General features: G+C 38.9%; 1 protein-coding gene across 8 annotated transcripts in view; it reads right to left on the reverse strand.

Moving 5' to 3' along the window:
* Positions 1-19,770, reverse strand: part of LOC145988613 (protein Fe65 homolog) — a 486,515-nt gene that overhangs the window by 147,836 nt on the left and 318,909 nt on the right. The window contains exon 1 of one of the 8 annotated variants that reach the window (XM_083123622.1): positions 17,177-17,339. The exons of 5 other annotated variants lie outside the window; for them this stretch is intronic. In XM_083123622.1, coding sequence (XP_082979748.1) covers positions 17,177-17,195 — 19 coding nt within the window. In that variant the 5' untranslated portion in view covers positions 17,196-17,339. 2 more of the 8 variants (XM_083123624.1, XM_083123623.1) reach the window with 2 other exon arrangements.

A 19,770-nucleotide genomic window follows, 5' to 3' on the forward strand; every position in this document is an offset into this window, starting at 1 on the left:
GTCCCATTTCATCAGTCAACTTCAGACTTGCGATTAAACTAACATTGTATTTATTTTGAGAATGCGTACAGGCTTCGTATCAGTCAATGAACACTTAGCACGTTTACAATCAACCATTTGTTTCTTCAATGACATTTACGGCAAAACCATCGTGATACTTCATACAAAAAATTATGACCCGCAAAAATCCCATTTCCGATATCCATATCAACACCTATTATATCTCCGAACTTCATACTAAGGTTTTGTGGATTCTGTATAGATACGGCCGGAAACAAAACATCGCAATACTCATAACCCTTAGAGCAATCGATACCAAAATCTCATCACAAAATTTCAGCATACTTTAGGAATATGAAGATTGAATAAGTGGCAATAGAGAATGTTGGTTCCTGAGGAAAGGTGAATAAACATGGAGATTACTATGTTTGGAACAAGAACAAAAAAAAAATAATACAGCCAGTATTCGGCATCGTTGGCTAGATATCGCTTAAAGGCGATGTGAGCCAAGGAAAGAAGAAGAAGAAGAAGCGATTAAACTAAAAGGTCTGAAAGTGACGTACAATAGAGAAGAAAAAAAAAACCTAAAACCTTAGACGGAGAAACCCGAAGTATACCACTCGGCAATCGAGGTGGCATTACTCCTACGATAATACTACTGTGCGTATTTTTCCTACTTGGAAGGCTTGTGTTATTGTGTTCGGATTTATAAATTCCAGAGAATTTCTTAACTTCATTAAAACTATTAAATTATCTCCCCGAAACCATATCAGCACAACCGTGACAATCCGAACACCGTGACTAGGCTGAGTCGATTATAAGTTAAAAGAGAGAACCGGTGCGCCCCGTCTCCTTTAAACTTGGAAGTTTTGAGTGCAGCCATCACGGGGCATGAAGGATGTGGTTGCTCTGACGCACCGCAAGCTAAAAGCAGAGGTCTCTGGCATCGTCACTCCAATCATTAATGACTCACGCTGAGTAGAGAGAAGGGCTGTGACGTGTCGCGGGTCACTGATGAAATCAACAGCGATAGGCCCTCGGAAGTAAAGGGAATTCTCGCACATTTCTTCAAAGAACTCCCGGAGAAAGCATGATTAAAAAAAGGTGGAAGGGGAGGAAAGTTTGTCGTTGACACAAGTCCCCTCCTTGTCTGAAGAAACTCTCAGAGGATTTGAATAAAAATCTCAACGGGTATCCCCCTCCCACGTTCATCTGAAATCCATCTAAAAGTTCCACTAAAACACATACTATAACTAGAGCCATTAATTCAGCATCAAAAATTGTGCATAAATTAATCCAAACCGTGCACAATATTGAAACCGTGCGGCAACAAATTACGCATTAACAAAAGCATGTAAACCATTTCAAGCCTATAGAAATGAATCGTTATGAAAAATAAATAATGTACAGGGTGATCCGCTTGAGTATGGACTTTTATCATTTGCTGGGTTATGGGTAGCAACAGGTATATGTTAATATTTAATATTGTTCAGTTATAATCATTGAATTGTAAAAGTATATTTGAATTAATGTTTGGAAATATAAATATAGATTTCAGTTTAATGTTATTTAACATACATATTTAGTAGATACTTTGTTATTGGGAAAAAAACATATTTTTTAACATTTTCACTACTACACTGAATACAATGTTGCCATCTTCTGCTGAGATTCACGGCGTAGGCAACTGTTCCACAGATAAGTTAGCACCGAGTACGCAACCTTTGTAGAAACTGTATCACACACAGGCCATGGTGACCAACACCTAGGCATGCAGAAGTACACACAGAGGCCACGGTGCCCACATGATAAATCCACATTAAAAAAGCAATAACATTTCTGTCAAAGGTCGCAAAACCTTGAAGAGAGAGTCTGCAACTAAGCGAACATGCGTAGCGTGTCCCTTCCAAGATTTCACCAATCGAGCATGGGATTGTGCAGTGTGTTATGTTGCTATTGCTTACTGCGTTGGCAAATTACAAGTGTCACATCGCTGTGAAATCTCCCGAAGGCAAAACTTATGCTTTATTTATTCAACTTTGGTCTCGGGGTGGAATGAAGTACTAAGCCTAGCCGAAATCCCTCTGACGGTGAAAGCGTCAAATCACACAGACAGCTCTACTTTACAATTTATTCATGCGAGTACAAAATGTAAAGCTACCCCTGTGTCGAGAAGGGGATACCGTACCATGAAGGCACATGGGAGGTCTGAATGTAGGGAGGCACACATTATAGATATCGACCAATGTGAAGGTGATCTGTTCATTTATGAGGTAACCACAGACATGGACGTCCGCGAGGTTTTCTCCAGGGAGAGGCAAACAAGGCACACATTCTCCCGTAATAGTATTGTCCTCAAAAAACATTGCTTTAGTTTGAAGTTATCATGTTCCTGCAATAATTAACATGCATTAATATGACTGAAACGAAGTTATATGCGTAAAATGTGAAATATGTAATTTTTGGTTTGACTTTTAAGTCTTTGTTCCTCCCTTCCGGACATCCATGACCACAGATTACAAAGTTTATTTAAGTCCACTTTATGCACAGATAGGCTTATCGGGACTGGACCTACGGTTTAAAGGGGCATCAGAACCACTATGTGCCTTCACAGGGGATCGCACACGGAACCCTTTGATTACAAGGCGGCTACAAAATAGAAGAGGCCCTAAACTGATTACAGGTTGAATAACTCCAAGAATCACTTTATGCAGCCATATGGTATGAAAATTCTCCACCAGAGATAAGCCACCCCAGGAATTGAACCCAAGTCTTTACCGACAGGACCACAGAGGCTCACTTAACCATGTGAGTAGTTATATGTAATATTTAAAGGGTGAAAGCAATAGTTTTTCCTAGTTATGATAGTTAGCAATGTGTGTTGCAAAGAGAAATTATCTGCGTTTTGAACGCCAAATCACGACAGGTAAATTATTTGCAAATTTTTGCCCCTATTGCGTGTTCCGCTCCCGGAAGGCTCCTCCGTGACGCTCTGTAGATCGATTAATCGAATTCAGCGAGGGCAGGAAAACAACGTTGCCAGGCCATGAACCAGGAAATAAGGAAGTGCGAGTTTCGTGAAATACATTGGCTTCAGTTCGATAAATTGCAACCAGATCCATTTCTCATTCGGAACACTCATGAATAGGCGATACAAAAGTTCCGTTGATTTATTTGTGTAAATTGCAGAGCGGAAAGTTTGTTCCTGACTAGTGAAGTAAATGAATTGCATCCACGGAAAACTTTTCATTCATACCTCCTGCTGTGTATAAACGTATACGAACTTGTTCAGGATTTTCACTTATTTTGGAAAGAAAAAACCTTAAAAAGTACAGGAATTTTTATACAAGTTTCCAGTCCATTCTAGCTTTAAGTATTAATCTAAGTTTGCTAACATTAGTAAAGACAAATAAACTGTAGGAAAAACAATATGTGTAGAATAACTTCCATCAAGAAGATGGTTCAAGGGGGAAAAAGAGTGGAATTTATTATCATTCCCAAATCCTGGCAAATATACAAAAAGCTTGAATTTCCATGACACACACAGATTTTTGGACGTAATTTAAAAATATTTGCATGGCTTCATTTCTCTGAGATTCGCATTTCAGTGAGAACCTAGATGTACCTATTACATCAGAAACTCTCTCTTGCAATATTCCTTGAACTTGCATAATCAAACATTCAATTATTTATTTACACTGTGACACAATATAACGCCTTCTCAGAGCCGTGACCCGCCATTTTGTAAAACCTGCCTCCTATCGGCCAAAATGCGTAACTACAAGACACTGCCTATTACGAAAGAAAAACTTTGAGAGTGTCTCCATCAATCGTGTCGTTAAAAATGACATTTCTTTCCTGACTTGCTAATAATAATAATAAATAAATAAATAAACGGCGACAATCATTTTGAATAACCCTGTACATTTATCCACACTACATAGGCTCACAATCGCCACTAAGGGATTGGATTTGGAATTACTATAAACAAACTATTCAACTTATCTATAAATAATAGTTTATATATCTGCTTGGTATTTCTGATGAAAACGCAAAATTTCAATTTGATTTAGGAGTCATTTAGTGTATTATTGTTATTTTAAATATAATATCAGAATCTCAAACGAGATCGAGATCTTCGGTCTCGTTTCAATTTTAAACACGCTTCTCGTTCTCGTCTAGAAAAGTATGGGCTCGTTTTCGTCTCAACTTATACAAGGTACGAAACTAACCAGTTCTCGGTACCATTTCTAATATAGGAAATAAAAAGAAGAAATTCCCGCCCCCAAAAATTTCCCGGCCTGGGTAATCGCCTTGAATGTCACTGCAACACAATCCAGTCGCAAGCTTGATTCTCCGGGTTCGGAGAAATGAATGAGATTCCTAACGATGTTGTAGGCGTCAATAATGCACTCCCCCCACCCCCCTCCGTACGGAGGTCCTCGCTTTTTTCCCCTCCTGTTCATATTTTACTTGGCATGGAATCACACGGCCTCCACATAACAAAGCGAAACTTCCCGCCGAAAAAATCACCATCAGAGGAATTTAATATCGGAGCAACCATTAAACACCTACCTCTGACCCTGTTCATTGCTAGGTGCAGAGCCACGGCGTAACTTGGGCGTTCCATTTGACTCTAGTTGGGGAGGATTTAGTGCAAGGGTGCCACAATTTCAGTTAAACTTGTTTCACTACAAGTACTGGTCGCATTACTAGTCACTTCTAAATGTAGTTATCTACTATATTATACAGGGTGAGCATAAAGTATTTCCCTGATTACAAACTTTTATTGCTAAAGAACTATGCTAGATACAGATATGCGGTTTGTTGGAAATGGTAGCTTAACTCGTAATGTTTTGTTATCAGTACATTTCAGTACACTTCGACATGTGCTGTCGTTGTTGCCCTTAGAACGTCTAGGCGATACTCAATTTCTCTCCAACTCTTTGCCAACATCTCTTCCGTCACCGTCTCTATAGCATCCTGTATTCGTGTCTGAAGAGTTTGCATATCAGGAACTGGTGAACTCAACACTGTGTCCTTAACGTATCCCCATAAAAAGAAGTCAAGAGGGGTTATGTCCGGCGAACGCGGTGGCCATGATATGGGAATCAGAATTAGAATCAGACAAAACAAAGAAATGGAAAAAAAACTTGATGTATTGCACTACTTATTGCCCTAGGTTTTATTTGCTTATCTACCGTGGAAGTTGAGATATAAATATTCATAACCAGGGAAATACTTTATGCTCACTCTGTATTACACAATATAATATACTCAATTGAGTAATGATAATGGTATAAGATTAATTACTTTTGCAACCTCAAAGAATTTCATTGTGAAAAGTACCACTTCTAAACATAAAGATATCCATAATTATACCTGGTCTTCTCCAGATGGTAAAACTCATAATCAGATAAATCATATTCTCATTGATAAAAGAAGGCATACTAGTATAATTGACGTTCGTACACATAGAGGTGCTGACTGTGCCAGTGACCATTATTTAGTAATTGCTAAATTAAGAGAAAGACACTCGGTGATTCATAAGCAACAAAATCTAAAAACTCTAAAATTTAATACAGGAAAATTTGCTGACGATAGAATTAAGAAAGATTACCAAATTAAACTGTCAAATAGATTCGATATTTTGCACGATTTAAATAATGATGAAAATATAAAAGAGACAGACGTAAATAAGGATTGGGAGCACACACTAGAATCAGCAGCTGAAGAAAGTATAGGATACCATAAACCAAGAAAAAGTAAGCCATGGTTTGATAATGAATTTCATAATCTAATAGAAATAAGAAATCAGGCTAGACTTAGGTGGTTAAATAACTCTGATGATAAGCAATTATAATAGTATAAAGCGAGAAGTAAACCGCACGTTTAGAAGTAAAAACAAAAAAAAGATTACTTGAAAATTAAAATTAACGAAATTCAAACAAACAGTAAAAATAAAAATTTCAGAGATTTATATAAATATTTAAATGAATTTAGAAAGGGGTGCCAACCTAAAGTAAACTTCATAAAAGATAAAAAACGGCAAACATTTGGCTGACCCAACCGATATTTTAAATAGATGGAAGAACCATTTTAATGACCTTTTAAATGTTCATGTAGAAGATAAATCAGAAGTAAATGAAGTAATTCCAGCTGAGTTAATTAAATATGGTGGGAATTCGTTAATATGTTAAATCCATAAATTAATTTGTTTAATATGGAATAAAGAAGAAATCCCTCAACAGTGGAAAGAATCCATAATTGTTCCTGTGTTTAAAAAAGGTGATAAAATGAACTGCAACAATTACCGTGGAATTTCTCTCTTCTCAACAACATACAAAATATTGTCTAACATTCTTTTAACAAGACTAACCCCATATGCTAATGAAATTATAGGTGATTATCAAGGTGGATTTAAACGTAACAGATCAACTACAGATCAAATTTTCACATCAGACAGACACTTGAAAAAAAGTGGGAATATAATCAAAATGTCCATCAGCTATTCATTGACTTCAAAAAAGCATATGATTCGGTCAAAAGAGATAAATTATATAATATATTAGTCGAGTTTGGAATACCTAAGAAGCTTGTTAGTATGATAAAAGTATGCACCAGTGAAACAGAAAGTAAAATTCGTGTGGGTATTAATTGTTTCTGACAAATTTACAAGTCATGATGGGTTAAAACAAGGAGATGCATTATCTCCATTGCTCTTTAATTTTGCCTTAGAATATGATGTTAGGAAGGTAAAAGAAACTAACGAAGGACTAAAGTTAAACGGTGTGACTTAGCTGTTAGCATATGCAGATGATATAGACTTACTGGGGGATTATGTAAATACAATTAAGAATAATGCTAAAATATTTTTCAAAACTGCTAAAGAGATAGGTTTGGAAGTTAACAAAGAGAAAACTAAATATATACTTACAGGTCGAAACCAAGTGTTAGGTAATAATCAAAATCTAATTATTGATAACACCTCGTTTGAACCAGTTTCCAAATTCAAGTACTTAGGAGTAATACTAGAAAATGAAAATTATATTAAAGAGGAAATAAAAAGTAGGCTTAATTCAGGAAATGCATGTTACTTTTCTATTCATAAACTTTTGTCGTCTCGTTTAATATCTAAGAAACTAAAAGTTAAAATATACAAAACAGTAATTTTGCCTGTAATATTATATGGATGCGAAACTAGGTCCCTTACATTGAAACAGGAACATAAATTGAGAGTATTTGAAAATGATTAAATCAAGAAGACTTAGGTGAGCAGGCCATGTGGCACGAATGGGAGAGGAAAGAGGAGTTTACAGGATTCTTGTTGGGAAACCTGATGGTAAGAGACCAGTAGGAAGGCCCAGACGAAGATGGGGGGATAACGTTGAGATGGACCTAAAGGAAATCGGTAGGGATGGAAAAGAGTACATAGATCTTGCTCAGGATAGGGACAGATGGAAGGCCTGTGTTGCTGCAGCCATGAACCTTCGGGTTCAAGAAGGCTAGAGAGTTAGTTAGTTAATATAATAAACTCACGGAGTAAAAAAATATATGTACACATAGGTAAGTCAGTAAGTAGGTCACAAACGCCTCTTAAAAAAAATACTAAGTTAGATGCTGACTTGAAAACCATTTTTATTCCACCAACATTGACACACTTATGCCATCGCTTTATCAGTCCCCCAAAACCAGCAGCAGAAAAGTCTTCGGGCTCTATCCTCGCCACAGTCACGTTCAACATTTTCATCATACGCGAAACGTTTGCGGCCACCGTGCACACACTTTTCGGAAATCAAACGATCATGTATTATGGTGTGGCCTAAACCATGAGAACACCCAATTACAGTTGCTATGCTGTCTATCGTCACTCACCTGTCAGCTAGAATCGTCTCCTCGTGCCATCTCCACGTACAGTCCTCGAGTACGGTCGCCATTTTTAAACTGAACTGCCCACGCATGCGACTGCTCATTAAATATCATCAGGCTGGATTGTGCTGCCACCTAGTGAGACCTTTAGAAACTACTATTTTCTGCTGTCCCACGTCAGTTTGTGGCCTATTTGCTGACTCCCCCTCGTATATTACTTCTTTTCTCTGTAGTAGTAATTTTGTCACCTTGTAATCAAGGGGTCCCGAGTTCGATACCCGGTGGAGAGACAAATTCGGAGCCCAAACTAAACTTAAGGTCCAATCCTGATAGCCATATCTGTTCATAAATTGGACTTCGAAAGCAAATATTGAAACTCAATATTTTTCATCTCCGGTAGTCTCATATCGTAGTATCCAGTATTAAAGACAGATAAGTACCTCACGGGAGCAATACCACTCTCCACTCTACACCCATTAAAAGGCTCCACACGTACTCGATCTCGGCTAGAGCACCACGCTCCGACCGCCTTCATAACTAGTTTTCTAAATCTTTAAATATAACTGTTGTAATTCGTTGACATACTTTTGGAGCCACAAGAGGAATAAACATTCTGTTTTAAAAGTTGGTACATGACATGACTTGATAAGTTATTTAAAAAACACGTCAAAAAGTAAACAATTTGAGAAAAATGCAGTATGACGTAGAATTCAATATTTCTCAAGAAAATGCATTAAATTTGAGATTAAAGTCAACTATGCACGTGGATGATTGGGCATTAGGTTCTCACAACGGAAACTGACCCCGCAACACTTTAATTCTAACAGCGTATTCACTACGCGATCAGTCACGTGATAACGTTGGAAGGAAAGGGAGGAGGACGTAGGAGGAAGCGTTCTGGACTTCGTTGAGGGTACCATCCCACCATATGAACAATATATATCAGCTTACCAAAATGCACACTGGAGGTGTAAGGTGGGTGACCCTTTATGGAGGCACAGAGATATATCAACCTCCTTTCACGTGGTATATCCTGGACTGCACTTTACATACTAACGAGGCTCTGGCGTTTGGACTCAGCCAGTATAATCCTCTGTGGGACTTATGTGCTGTCCTTATGTTTTTGTGATTGTCCTTTCATCCATCTCAACTTAACATCATTCATCCACATCTTCGCAACTGGCCAAAAGTTGCAGAAAACCGAAGTGAAATAAAGCAAATAAAAAAACTACGCACTGAATATTTCTAATTCAATTTCTAGTTTGGTTATCCTCATTTTTGCAAATGTCTACTTTCGAAGTGTATTTTTCAATCTTATAGAGGGTGTTCTGTATAGGACGCCGAATTAGAAAATTAAATAAAAATAGGGAAAATATCATGAAAATAGTTATATTTCACATATATGTAAACAGTAACATCTCCCATTTACGTATGAAAGACAATGTCAGGCATATGTCCACCACTACTGAGTCTCCACAAAATTATTGATAACCCTCTCGCAGATGTCTGTCCCGATGTCTCCAATCACCCGTATGATTTCCGCCTTCAGTTCCAAAAGAGTTCGTGGTTTGTTGGCGTACACCTGTGATTTCACAAACCCCATAAGAAGAAATCACAGGGTGTAAGATGACACTCCAACTGCCAAACCCCACACCACACAGTCGTTCTCAGCGGTTGGATGGATGGATTTCATGCTCCTGGATTATTCGAGGATTTTCGGAAGGAAACCACAACAAACGAGTCAAAACAATTGAGGCTACATTAATCGGCATGACAACAGATGCCAACATTGGCAAGATCAGGTCTGCCAACCTCGAAACAAAGCAATAGCACTCGATTCAAATTCGGCGTCCTATACGGAACACCCTTTAGAATACATCTTCAGCCCTTAATAACTTTATTTTACTTCCACCTACTTAAACTGGTCCAGATTTAATCTAGAAGTGGTAATTGGTCTATAAGGTGAAAATATTTGATGTTCTAATTTTGTCGTTTAATAGGATAAACTAAAAACTCTTCCCAAGTTTGTGCACAACTTTCCCAAACAGTTACTAAGCAAAGTTAGCCGTATGGACCCAGATTTAACATCAAAACGTCCACATCTGGGGATGCTGCACCAGAAAAATGTGCAGTTTCCATCTCAAACGTTCTCGTATAAACTGCATTTTGAGGACTTTAATCTTCTTATCTGCATCGTGGCAACGGCATTTTCCCCGCCATTCCATTCCTTTTTTTTCAGCTTCCTTTTTAAATCCACCAGGATAACGTCACGCCACAAAAATTACACACACTTTTATTTGTAATTTCACACCCAGGTTACTATCATTAATTTCTCTTTCCATATTCATTTGTAAGGAAACATTCAAATTGTGCAAACTATATGCAGAGAATTTGAAAACTGTTGTTACGCCTGAATTTCTTAACGAAAGAAGATAACAAACATGATCAAATGATAAAATAAATCAAATTGCCTACTAAAAAAATTTACGGGGAACCCTTGCTTCCTCATTATTCTTGAAGCACGTCTCATGTTTTGTTTAATTAAATACCACCATGTTACGTCATAGTAAATCCTTCATGATCGTTCATGTTGTTCTTGTGTGTTATATCAGCTGGCCTCCGTGACAAAGTGGTTAGCACAGCGCGCTACGACGCCAAGGGTTCGAATCCCGACCTGGGCATGGGTGTTCTTTGCAATTGTCCCCTCATCAATTTCATCTTATCATCCCTCATCCTCATCTTCGCGATTAGCCAAAAGTGGCAGAAAAACGAAGTAAAATAAATCAATCTGTGTTGTATCAGTATCCAAAGTTAACATCGCAATGGATTCCCAATGTCGCTAGATATTTTAAAAATGGCGCATGCTACTGACTGAGAAATTGAAAGAAGTGAACAATCTACCGTACTTTATTAAAATAACATATTTAACAGATTTAAGCTTTCAGTACAACTTTTAATAACCACTAACTAGTGGATACCAACAAAATATTTATAATTAAATAAAAACTATAGTGTTATTACGGGCTGCCAGAACTTGTTTTATCAGTAACGTTATATATAATGACAGTACGCAAAACACAACGTACAATCCAATAAACTACAGACCTTTAATCTCCGTTCTATATACATGTTGGTTTGTATGTTGTATCACTTCCATATCACGAGTTATTAACTAGCACACTGATATTCCTAAACCCGAAGGATCATTGTCGCAGAAACATTTCCATACCTCCAAATTTTGGGCAAGATCAACCCATTCGTGGCCCTCCTAACGAATTTCATGTAGGTTAACCTTAGTGTTGTCATTCCAGTTTCATATTGGCCTTTGCACAGCTCACATACAATCAGTTTCCCAACAAGAACCCCTAAACCTTTCTATTTTATCCTATCCATGCAGACAGTTTGCCTACCGATGTTTTCTTGATTTAATTATTCTAATAATATCAAGGGGAGTATAGTTATTTAGTCCAGTGTTATGCAATCTTCTCCACTCACCTGTTGCCACCTTTTTTAGGTTCAAATGTAAGATTTTATTTTCCAAAAATTCTTAAATTTCGTGTAAGGGATCATTTGGCATCAGCAAAAGTACTGCTTTGTACATTACAATCTTTACATTATTTAATATTAGCGGAGACGATAAAAGTTTATGAATCGATAAGTATCATATATGACCTGAATTAAGTAAACTTTTATTTTGCTCTTTAATATTATTTTCATTTGTTAATATTACTTCGACGTATTTGAATTTACAATCTAATTCAAATTAATTGTTACTTATAATTAGGTTCTGATATTAACTAACACTTGGTTTCGTCCTTTAAGCATGTATTTAGTTTCCTCTCTGCTAACTTCCTAACCTGTCTCTCTCTTGTTGCTTCTAAAAGTATCTTAATATTATTCACAGCATTTCCTACTATATCAACATCGTTTGCATATGTTAACAGCTGAGGTACACCCAATTAATCCGTATCAAGCCGGCGTGACTCGAACCTGCGACCGCTGGCGTCACAGCTCCATAGTCTAATCATTTCCCCAAAGGGTCCGGCTGAAGCGTTGCAAGTACCTTGCGACAAGCATATTAAACTGGCGACCTTCAGTGCATTTTTAAAACTCCGCTCACACGGGAATCGACAGAAAATCAGTTGCAATAACGAAACGTCAGCCTTATGTAAAAAGCACGGTTAACCAAAGTAAGTATATAATATAGTTGAGAAAGTAGCGCAGTCTTCCCTCCCGAAGCTGCAAAAAGAGGGTCGTGGGCGTTCCCAACCCTGACGTCACTCATGGGACAGAACTTTCCGCTTGTTACAGGATCTGCATTTGTGTGAAAGTGCCTTGTGTTTTCTTTTTCTGTAGCTCTTGTGTGATAATGGAGAATTTTTTTCAACAACAATAACATGTCAGGAAAATGCCGCGAAATTGTGCTGTTGCTTTGTGCCTGAACAACGCAAGAAATACAGTAGGACAGGCACATATCTAAGAAAAAGTTTTCGGTTTAAACTAGATTAAATGAGGATTTTGGTATCTTGCTGTGTGAAATAAGATAATGTGACGATAATTTAAGGAGAGAAATAATTATCAAGGCAAGACGGAGAAGAATGTTCTGTAACCCTGTTATTGATAATAGCACGCATCCAAAGTGGGGTATAGGGGGATTGACCCCCCCCACCCTCTCTCCAGGAAATTTTTCAGTTTATATTAGATAAAATTAGGCTTTCGGCTTCGTCAATAATATGACTGAGAATGTTCTATAACCCTGCTATTGTTACTAGCGCGTATCCAAGATGGGGATCAGGTGGCTCGAGTCCCCTCAGGTAATTTTTCAGTTTACACTACATAAAATTAGGTTTTTATCTTCTTGAATAATGTGACGATAATTTAAGGAGAGAAATACTTATGAAAGCAAGACGGAGAATTACCCTGTTGTTGATAATATTGCACGTAAATTTTACTTGAGCTTTCAGTGTTGTCGCAGTGAACTTGAGCACTATGTAGAGACTTGTCAGTATTTGGAAGCTGCACAACAAAGGTAGCTCCACACGTAGGGCGATTCGTTGTAATTTCTAATCTCTGGAAGACGCGAGAGGGAATGTTCTTGAATAAGAGGAGTCAGGATAAATATGCGTTAATTAGAACCATTCCTAAATAGATATCCTTTGACCGGACCTTGGATCCAATGAGAAAAATTGCGTTGTTTCTGACTTCATTGCCTTTTAAGTGTTCAATTCAAGGACTTGTTCATGATTTATTTGATCGTGTACAAGGCGCTTTACTTCAGTCTCCAATATGAAATCATAAAAACTTATGTAGACTTGATTTCAATAAATATGTCCGAGATAACGAGTGGCGTTCCCAGAATTTTCGGAAGGGAAAGTGGTTACGTATACTATTTTTGGTGGTCAGTCCTCATTTAGCCATCTTTTCCTGTCTTTGACGTTCAAATGGGGCTATGACCCCACCAACCCTCCCTTGGGCACATCACTGGAGATAAATAAGTAAGCATTTAACCATATTGGGAGACGAAACATTAGATGTGTTGGGAACGGAAGGGTTTTCACTGTGCATTAATTGCTTCGCGATCCAACTGTATTCTAGAAGACGATTTAGGGGATAGTTGCTCCCCTTTTTCTTGCATCCACACTATGTCCTCTTAATGCTAAGCCTTGTCTATCAAGAGAAAGTAAACTTTCCTTGCAACCCCCCACCCAAATTGCCACCACTGGCCTTAAACATAAAATACCCCTTAAAAATGGTGTTCACCCACCTCGCCGAAATGAATTCATGGATACGTGCCTGGGTGTAACATTTTTCGTTCCTAAAGGATCCGATTAAGTGCAAGATGTGGGTTTCAAAGTGAAGAGATTAGATCCTGTTAACACCAAAATAGCGACAGTGTGCTCATCGCATTTTCTGTATGCCGATTACGAACGGAACTTAAAAGCAGAACTGCTGAGTATTATTACCTGTAGACCGCAGCTTAATAGAAACGCTGTACCATGTTTAAATTTGCGTGGTTGTGTGGTGAATTGTAGTAGTGTTCAATAGGCAAATGGCATAATTGATCGGAGTTGACGTGCCAATAAACGTCAGATTCGAAAGCGAGCAGTGGACACACTTGAAGAGTTGTCTCCTCGCAAAAGAATTTGCATGGCACATAATTCAGAGACTTTGAGTACTGGAAATATACCCAATCTCCCACAAGATAGTGTGTTGGAAACTCTGAAAAAGAAATTAAAATGTGCTGAAGAACAAATAAAGAAACTGCAAACACTGCAGGATGAAAGTGCTAAAAAAAGTAACTTTTGGATTATAAACATGAAGTTGTAATATCTCGGTCCCAGTGATTTATCCAACAACTTCGCCCTAACACCCCACACAATGTTTTAAAAAGGACAACTTTGTGGTCATTTTGGCTCTAAGTATAACTTTTCACCCCCATAAACACGAATTTACACCACTCAAATAGAAAATTCTGAACAAACCTCCCTGCTCCACCTCCGAGCCGGCTTTCCAGCTTTTCATTACATGTAATTCTATTGATGGTTAACTTTCAGCGACACAGTTTACTAGATATGGTCTGCTCTATACATATACATTTATTTATACACACACGCTAGAACATTCATTCGATTTTATAACAAATTTATTTCCGAAAACACGGAAGAAGTGCGAATTCCTATGCCGTTGCTGGTGCTCGTCTTTGACATGTCCCGTGGCTGACGTCATCCGTGGAGATTTACGAATGGTTCCGAACTTTTCCGAACGCCAGACTGCACCTCCCTGCGGTTAACGACAGGACGGAACTCGCCCAACGGCTTTAACGATCGGAAATTTGAATCCCCCTTAAATAGATCGCGAGACCAGATCTCGGCCCCCAGTTGTAATCAGAAAGTTATCGAGTAAACAGATGTTGTCTCCAATTTATAGTCTGATTATCAAAAGAGTTACTGGGAGGAGTGGTGCGCTATCAAAGTTTATACGACTCTTAGTTCTTCTCTAGTTCCTCGCACAACTACATATGCTTACGCTAAATTAAGAATCAAAAGCGATAAAGTACCTCTTTGTTTAACCATCAGTTTCAAAATTATCAGATACATATAAAATTACCTCACTAATTTTTAGTTCCGTTTCTTTAAGATACTGGTCGCAATATTATTATTATTATTGGAAGTTATTACCGTTTAAAAATGCATTATGGTATACCTTTACAAACAGACGGCACTCACGTTAAAAACGCACACAGCTTCATCTCTCTTTCGAGATTTCTCGGTACACCAAAGTCGTACATACTAGTAACTATGATTATTCTCAACTAACCGTAAGGATGTAAGGAACAATATACGTATATATTGAATAATACATAAAAATTTAGTGTGATTAAATAGCATTAAGATTGCTGTTAGTACTACACTGAATCCACCGAATTAAATGCGACATGCTCTCTCTCTGTCATACAAACACAGACGCATACACAGGCAACAAACGTGACAAAAAACAAAACACTATGCAAACAAGATAATGTCAAGACGGACGTCGTCAGAGTTAAGTCGGTGAGTATAGCCCTCTTTCTCTTCTTCTTTCATACTTTGATCTCTATTTATGAGCTACGTCCGCATTACGGTAGAGTATCCAAATTTGTAATTAAAAAAGCAGGAACACACTTTGTAAGTTAAAAAACAACTCAATTAGAAACACGAACATTGTGTTAATTGAGTCTTACATATGTAGATATCATACTCAGTGAACTTGCGTGAGAGAGTACTTAGGAGGGAGGGAGAGAGGTGGAGGGGCGGATTCGTGCATATGACAAGGAATTAATTGTTGGCCTTGAATATTCTAACTCCTTTGCGGTTGTTTATTTTTAACCTTCAATTGGAAGAGCTGCACATTTCAATATGTTCATTTGTTCAAAACGGAATCGAAGTGACGCCAAATTACAACATTGGGCCAAAAAAGTCCCCAAAGCATCAAACGGAAAGCATTTCGTTTACCACCGTCAAAGAAACTGAAATCTGAATCCAAACGTAACATTGACTAGATATATACCCTACAGATTTATTTAAGTTTTGGCTAACCGCAAAGATGAGAATGAATGGTGATTGGGGGAAATTGATGAACTGATAAAGCACAAAGACACATGGACAGAACATGCGATCTACAAAGGATTACACTGGCCGTGGGTCTAAGCGCCAGAGGAGCCTGTAAGAACACAGTCCAGCTGGAAGAGAGATTGACATTTGAGTGACTTGAATCAATATCGCCGACCTTTGTGGTGGGGTGCTACGACACCCACGCCTGCGCATGGGCGTCCTCCGTGAGTGTCCCTTCATCAATTTCATCATTCATCGTCGCGATTAGCCAAAAATGGAAGAAAAGCAACCTCAAATAACAAAAACCAATCAATCAACCAACCTTCGGTTAATATCATCCCCATACAGCCCAAGCAATGCACTGGTCCCCAACGGTGACTTGAACACGGAGCCTCTTCATACACACATTATAATTATGTGGCGGAGTGGTTAGCACATCGCGCTACGACGCCAGGGGTCCCGGGTTCGGATGTTTGTGAGTATCCATTCATCAATTTCATCACATCATCACTCATCTCCATCTTCGCAAATTAGCCAAAAGTGGCACAAAAGCGAAGTAAAATAAAGTAAATCAATAAACAATATAATTATGTTATAATAATAATTATCATTATCATTATCGGTTTGGAAGATTATCAGTCACTGGGAATTAAACTACAGTAACAAGTTTTGGTAGTTGGTATGCTGCTGCATGAAGCATGCATTTACTTGCCAAATGCTGTTGGGTAAAAATAAGTTTGGTGTGTTAGGCAAGTTGAAAATGTTGCATGGGAGTGACCTACATTACAAAGAAGTTTTACCATCTTACGCTGTAAACGTAAAGCATGTAAAACAAAAAAACAAAAAAACTCGAGTAGAATAAAGTGTGGGTTTCGAGCAATATTGAGATCGCATGCGTGTGTCACGATATTACAAATCTCCATAAAACGGAAACAAGCAGAACATTCACACAAAAAATAGTGCACTTCAGTTCCATAAAGAAAATGCATAACCTGTTTCAAATAACATTCCTGTTCTCTTGCAAGAAGAATAAAAACATGGAGGTCGGGGTTGGCAAGCAACGGATTACCTCGCATGAAGTTGAAAAAGTACAGCAACTCTCGAGCAACGTGGCTGAGGTAGCTCCCCGTCGTGGACAACTACTCAAGCAACTGGAAACACATAAAAAAGCTCCACCGTGAGCGACGTCACAACACAATACGCACAACCCATCGCACCTGTTTGTTCACTGGTCATAGGTCCCACTCGATCCACAAGCAAAGACCCCCAACTTCACTCATTCCCCCATTCAGTTGCGATTTCCTTGCCGCAAAAAATGAATGGACGGCAATGGCTGTTCTTAGATCGGCAAGCACACAGATTTCGACATTCTTCCGGGAATCCCCGTGACACTCTGCCATACCCGGGCAGGGCAGGCGCCAAGCACCCGTAACTCCACCCTCCCACACGGATCCTTTTCTACAAAGCACGCGAAGTTCCCCTTCCACCCTCCTCCTCGCGTGAGTGGCCAACAACACAGCTGACCTTCGAAATCTACTTCGATCGCTGCGGAGTCCATAATTTACCTCCTGACTTATTCAAGGGAGTCCTTTTACTAGATTTTCCTACGCGTTCTTCTATTAGCACTTGCCTACAATTCGACGAAGTAATATTCCACACGAAAACATTGTTCATTTTTAAAGCAAACATGGGCGACGGGAATTCGACCAGACTTTTGATGGCATACACCGAACGGTTCTGAGGTGTACTCACCTGCGTTTCTCAGAGCTCGCAGATCAAAGGTGCCGCATCTACAAGGCTCCAATAATTCTTGTCTACCAATGTCGCTATAAATAATTTTCCGCCTGACTCGGGTAGGAATTTTTCCGTCGATGTTCCCCCATAAGCACTTTGGAGATCGACCAGCCTGCCATCCATGAGTAAAAAAAGGCGGCATTGTGGGAAGTAAATACCGTGCGTCCATTTCGATCTGCAGCCGAGAGATCGGGAGAAGCGTGGCGGGCGGCACTGACGGAGATGCCGACATTTGCGGCCTGAAATGCCCGCTTATTTTTATGGACATATGCAGACATTTATATAAATATTGCAAAACGAGCACTAACCTGTGTTATAAGAGTATGGTTTTAATTTTAGTAGCTTAGTGACTGTATGTGCCGATGATTTTGACACGCCCACCTCTTGTGAAACACGGCGTAGAGGTTTGTTTGGAGAACGTTCTAACGCTGCACCAATATCATCGAGTTTTGCTTCGGTTAGAATCCGTCGTTTTTGCTTAGGTGTTTTAAAATTTAACGATACAGTTTCTCGTAATTTAAGGACAAGATGTCTAACCGTATCTCTGTGTGGAGTTGAAACGCATGAGAATTTCTGTACAAATTACCTACACACGTCTCGACACGAGTTTGTTTTCACGTAGGTACGTGTCATACATAAAAAAATCTTTGTTCTAACGTGAATCTTGCGGCTGGCATTCCAATCGTCTCACTGACACGTCACACATACACACTACAATAACACAAACAAGTAACTGCAAGTAACCAAGAATAACACTCTTGCGCACAGTACGAAATTAACACGCTCTTGGTTTGCATTGCTCGCCACTATATTTACAACTCTGTCTTCATCTAGTCGCGAAGGAACAAAAAACTCGAGCTCGGAGATTTCGGATTGCAAGGAAGCTCACGAACACTATTGACTTTTAACGGTTTCTTCTACAGCGTAATCTTGATACAGTGTTGCACATTCAAAACCTCCAAACGATCCCCATCGGCACAAAACTCTTTCAAGGATATAAACTTAAGCAGGACGTTACTGGTCAAAACTATGATTAAAATGTTTTATTATCTGTGGCTCTTAACATCGTTTCTAAAGCGTATTTTTTTGTGTATATAAGAGCAGAACTTGGATGAATTACAAAAGAACTTTTGCGTGTTATAACACAGGTTAGTGATCGTTTTGCAATATTTATATAAATGTCTGCATATGTCTATAAAAATAAGCGGGCATTACAGGCCGCAAATGTCGGCATCTCCGTCAGCGCCGCCCGCCACGCTTCTCCCGATCTCTCGGCTGCAGATCGAAATGAACGCACGGTATGTCCGGAGCATGGTCCTAATCACAACACTTATCCTACGGCCGAGTCGAACATTATATTCAACTTTACTGTCCTTTCTCTGTAGACAAACTGTTGCGATGAAGATGAATGATGAGTTTTTACTTTTATCTTCAAGTCCACTTCATGCACATACAGGCTTTTCTACTGGTTAAAGTGGGATCCGAACAACGATATGCCTTCAACGGATAACGAACCTGGGACCCTTCGATTACAAAACGACGACATTACCTCTATGCTATCGGGGAGGTCCCAGGATGAATTATAATTAGATGAAATTGATGAAGGGACAAGCAACATCAATGTCCAGACAAGAGACTCAAGTATTGAAGCTTCAGTGGTCGTGAGTCCATTAGTCAAAAATGTGATACGCCTTACCTCAATGCGCCCTATGTGAATCTAGGACAATTGCAATGAAGCCAAAATACCGGACAATTGCGATGATTTTCACGGTGAAGGTAATTTTAAAATTAATGGTAGGACTATTACAACGATCAGGATGACTAACCCACAGGTGTACCACAAATGACAGCCCTTCATTCCTACTCCCCCCCCCCCCTAAGTCTGAAATCACAGACAGTTGAATCCAGGCGTCTGCTTATCTGTCCTGCAGAATACACGTTTTATTTGCAGGTGTCACAAATACCTGGAATTCCCCTAGTAGCGGAAGTTTGCTAAGGGGTGAATTTTTAAAAAATC

This window comes from Lepisma saccharinum, chromosome 6 (assembly GCF_977018435.1).
Source record: "Lepisma saccharinum chromosome 6, izLepSacc3.1, whole genome shotgun sequence".
Taxonomy (NCBI): Eukaryota; Metazoa; Arthropoda; class Insecta; order Zygentoma; family Lepismatidae; genus Lepisma; species Lepisma saccharinum.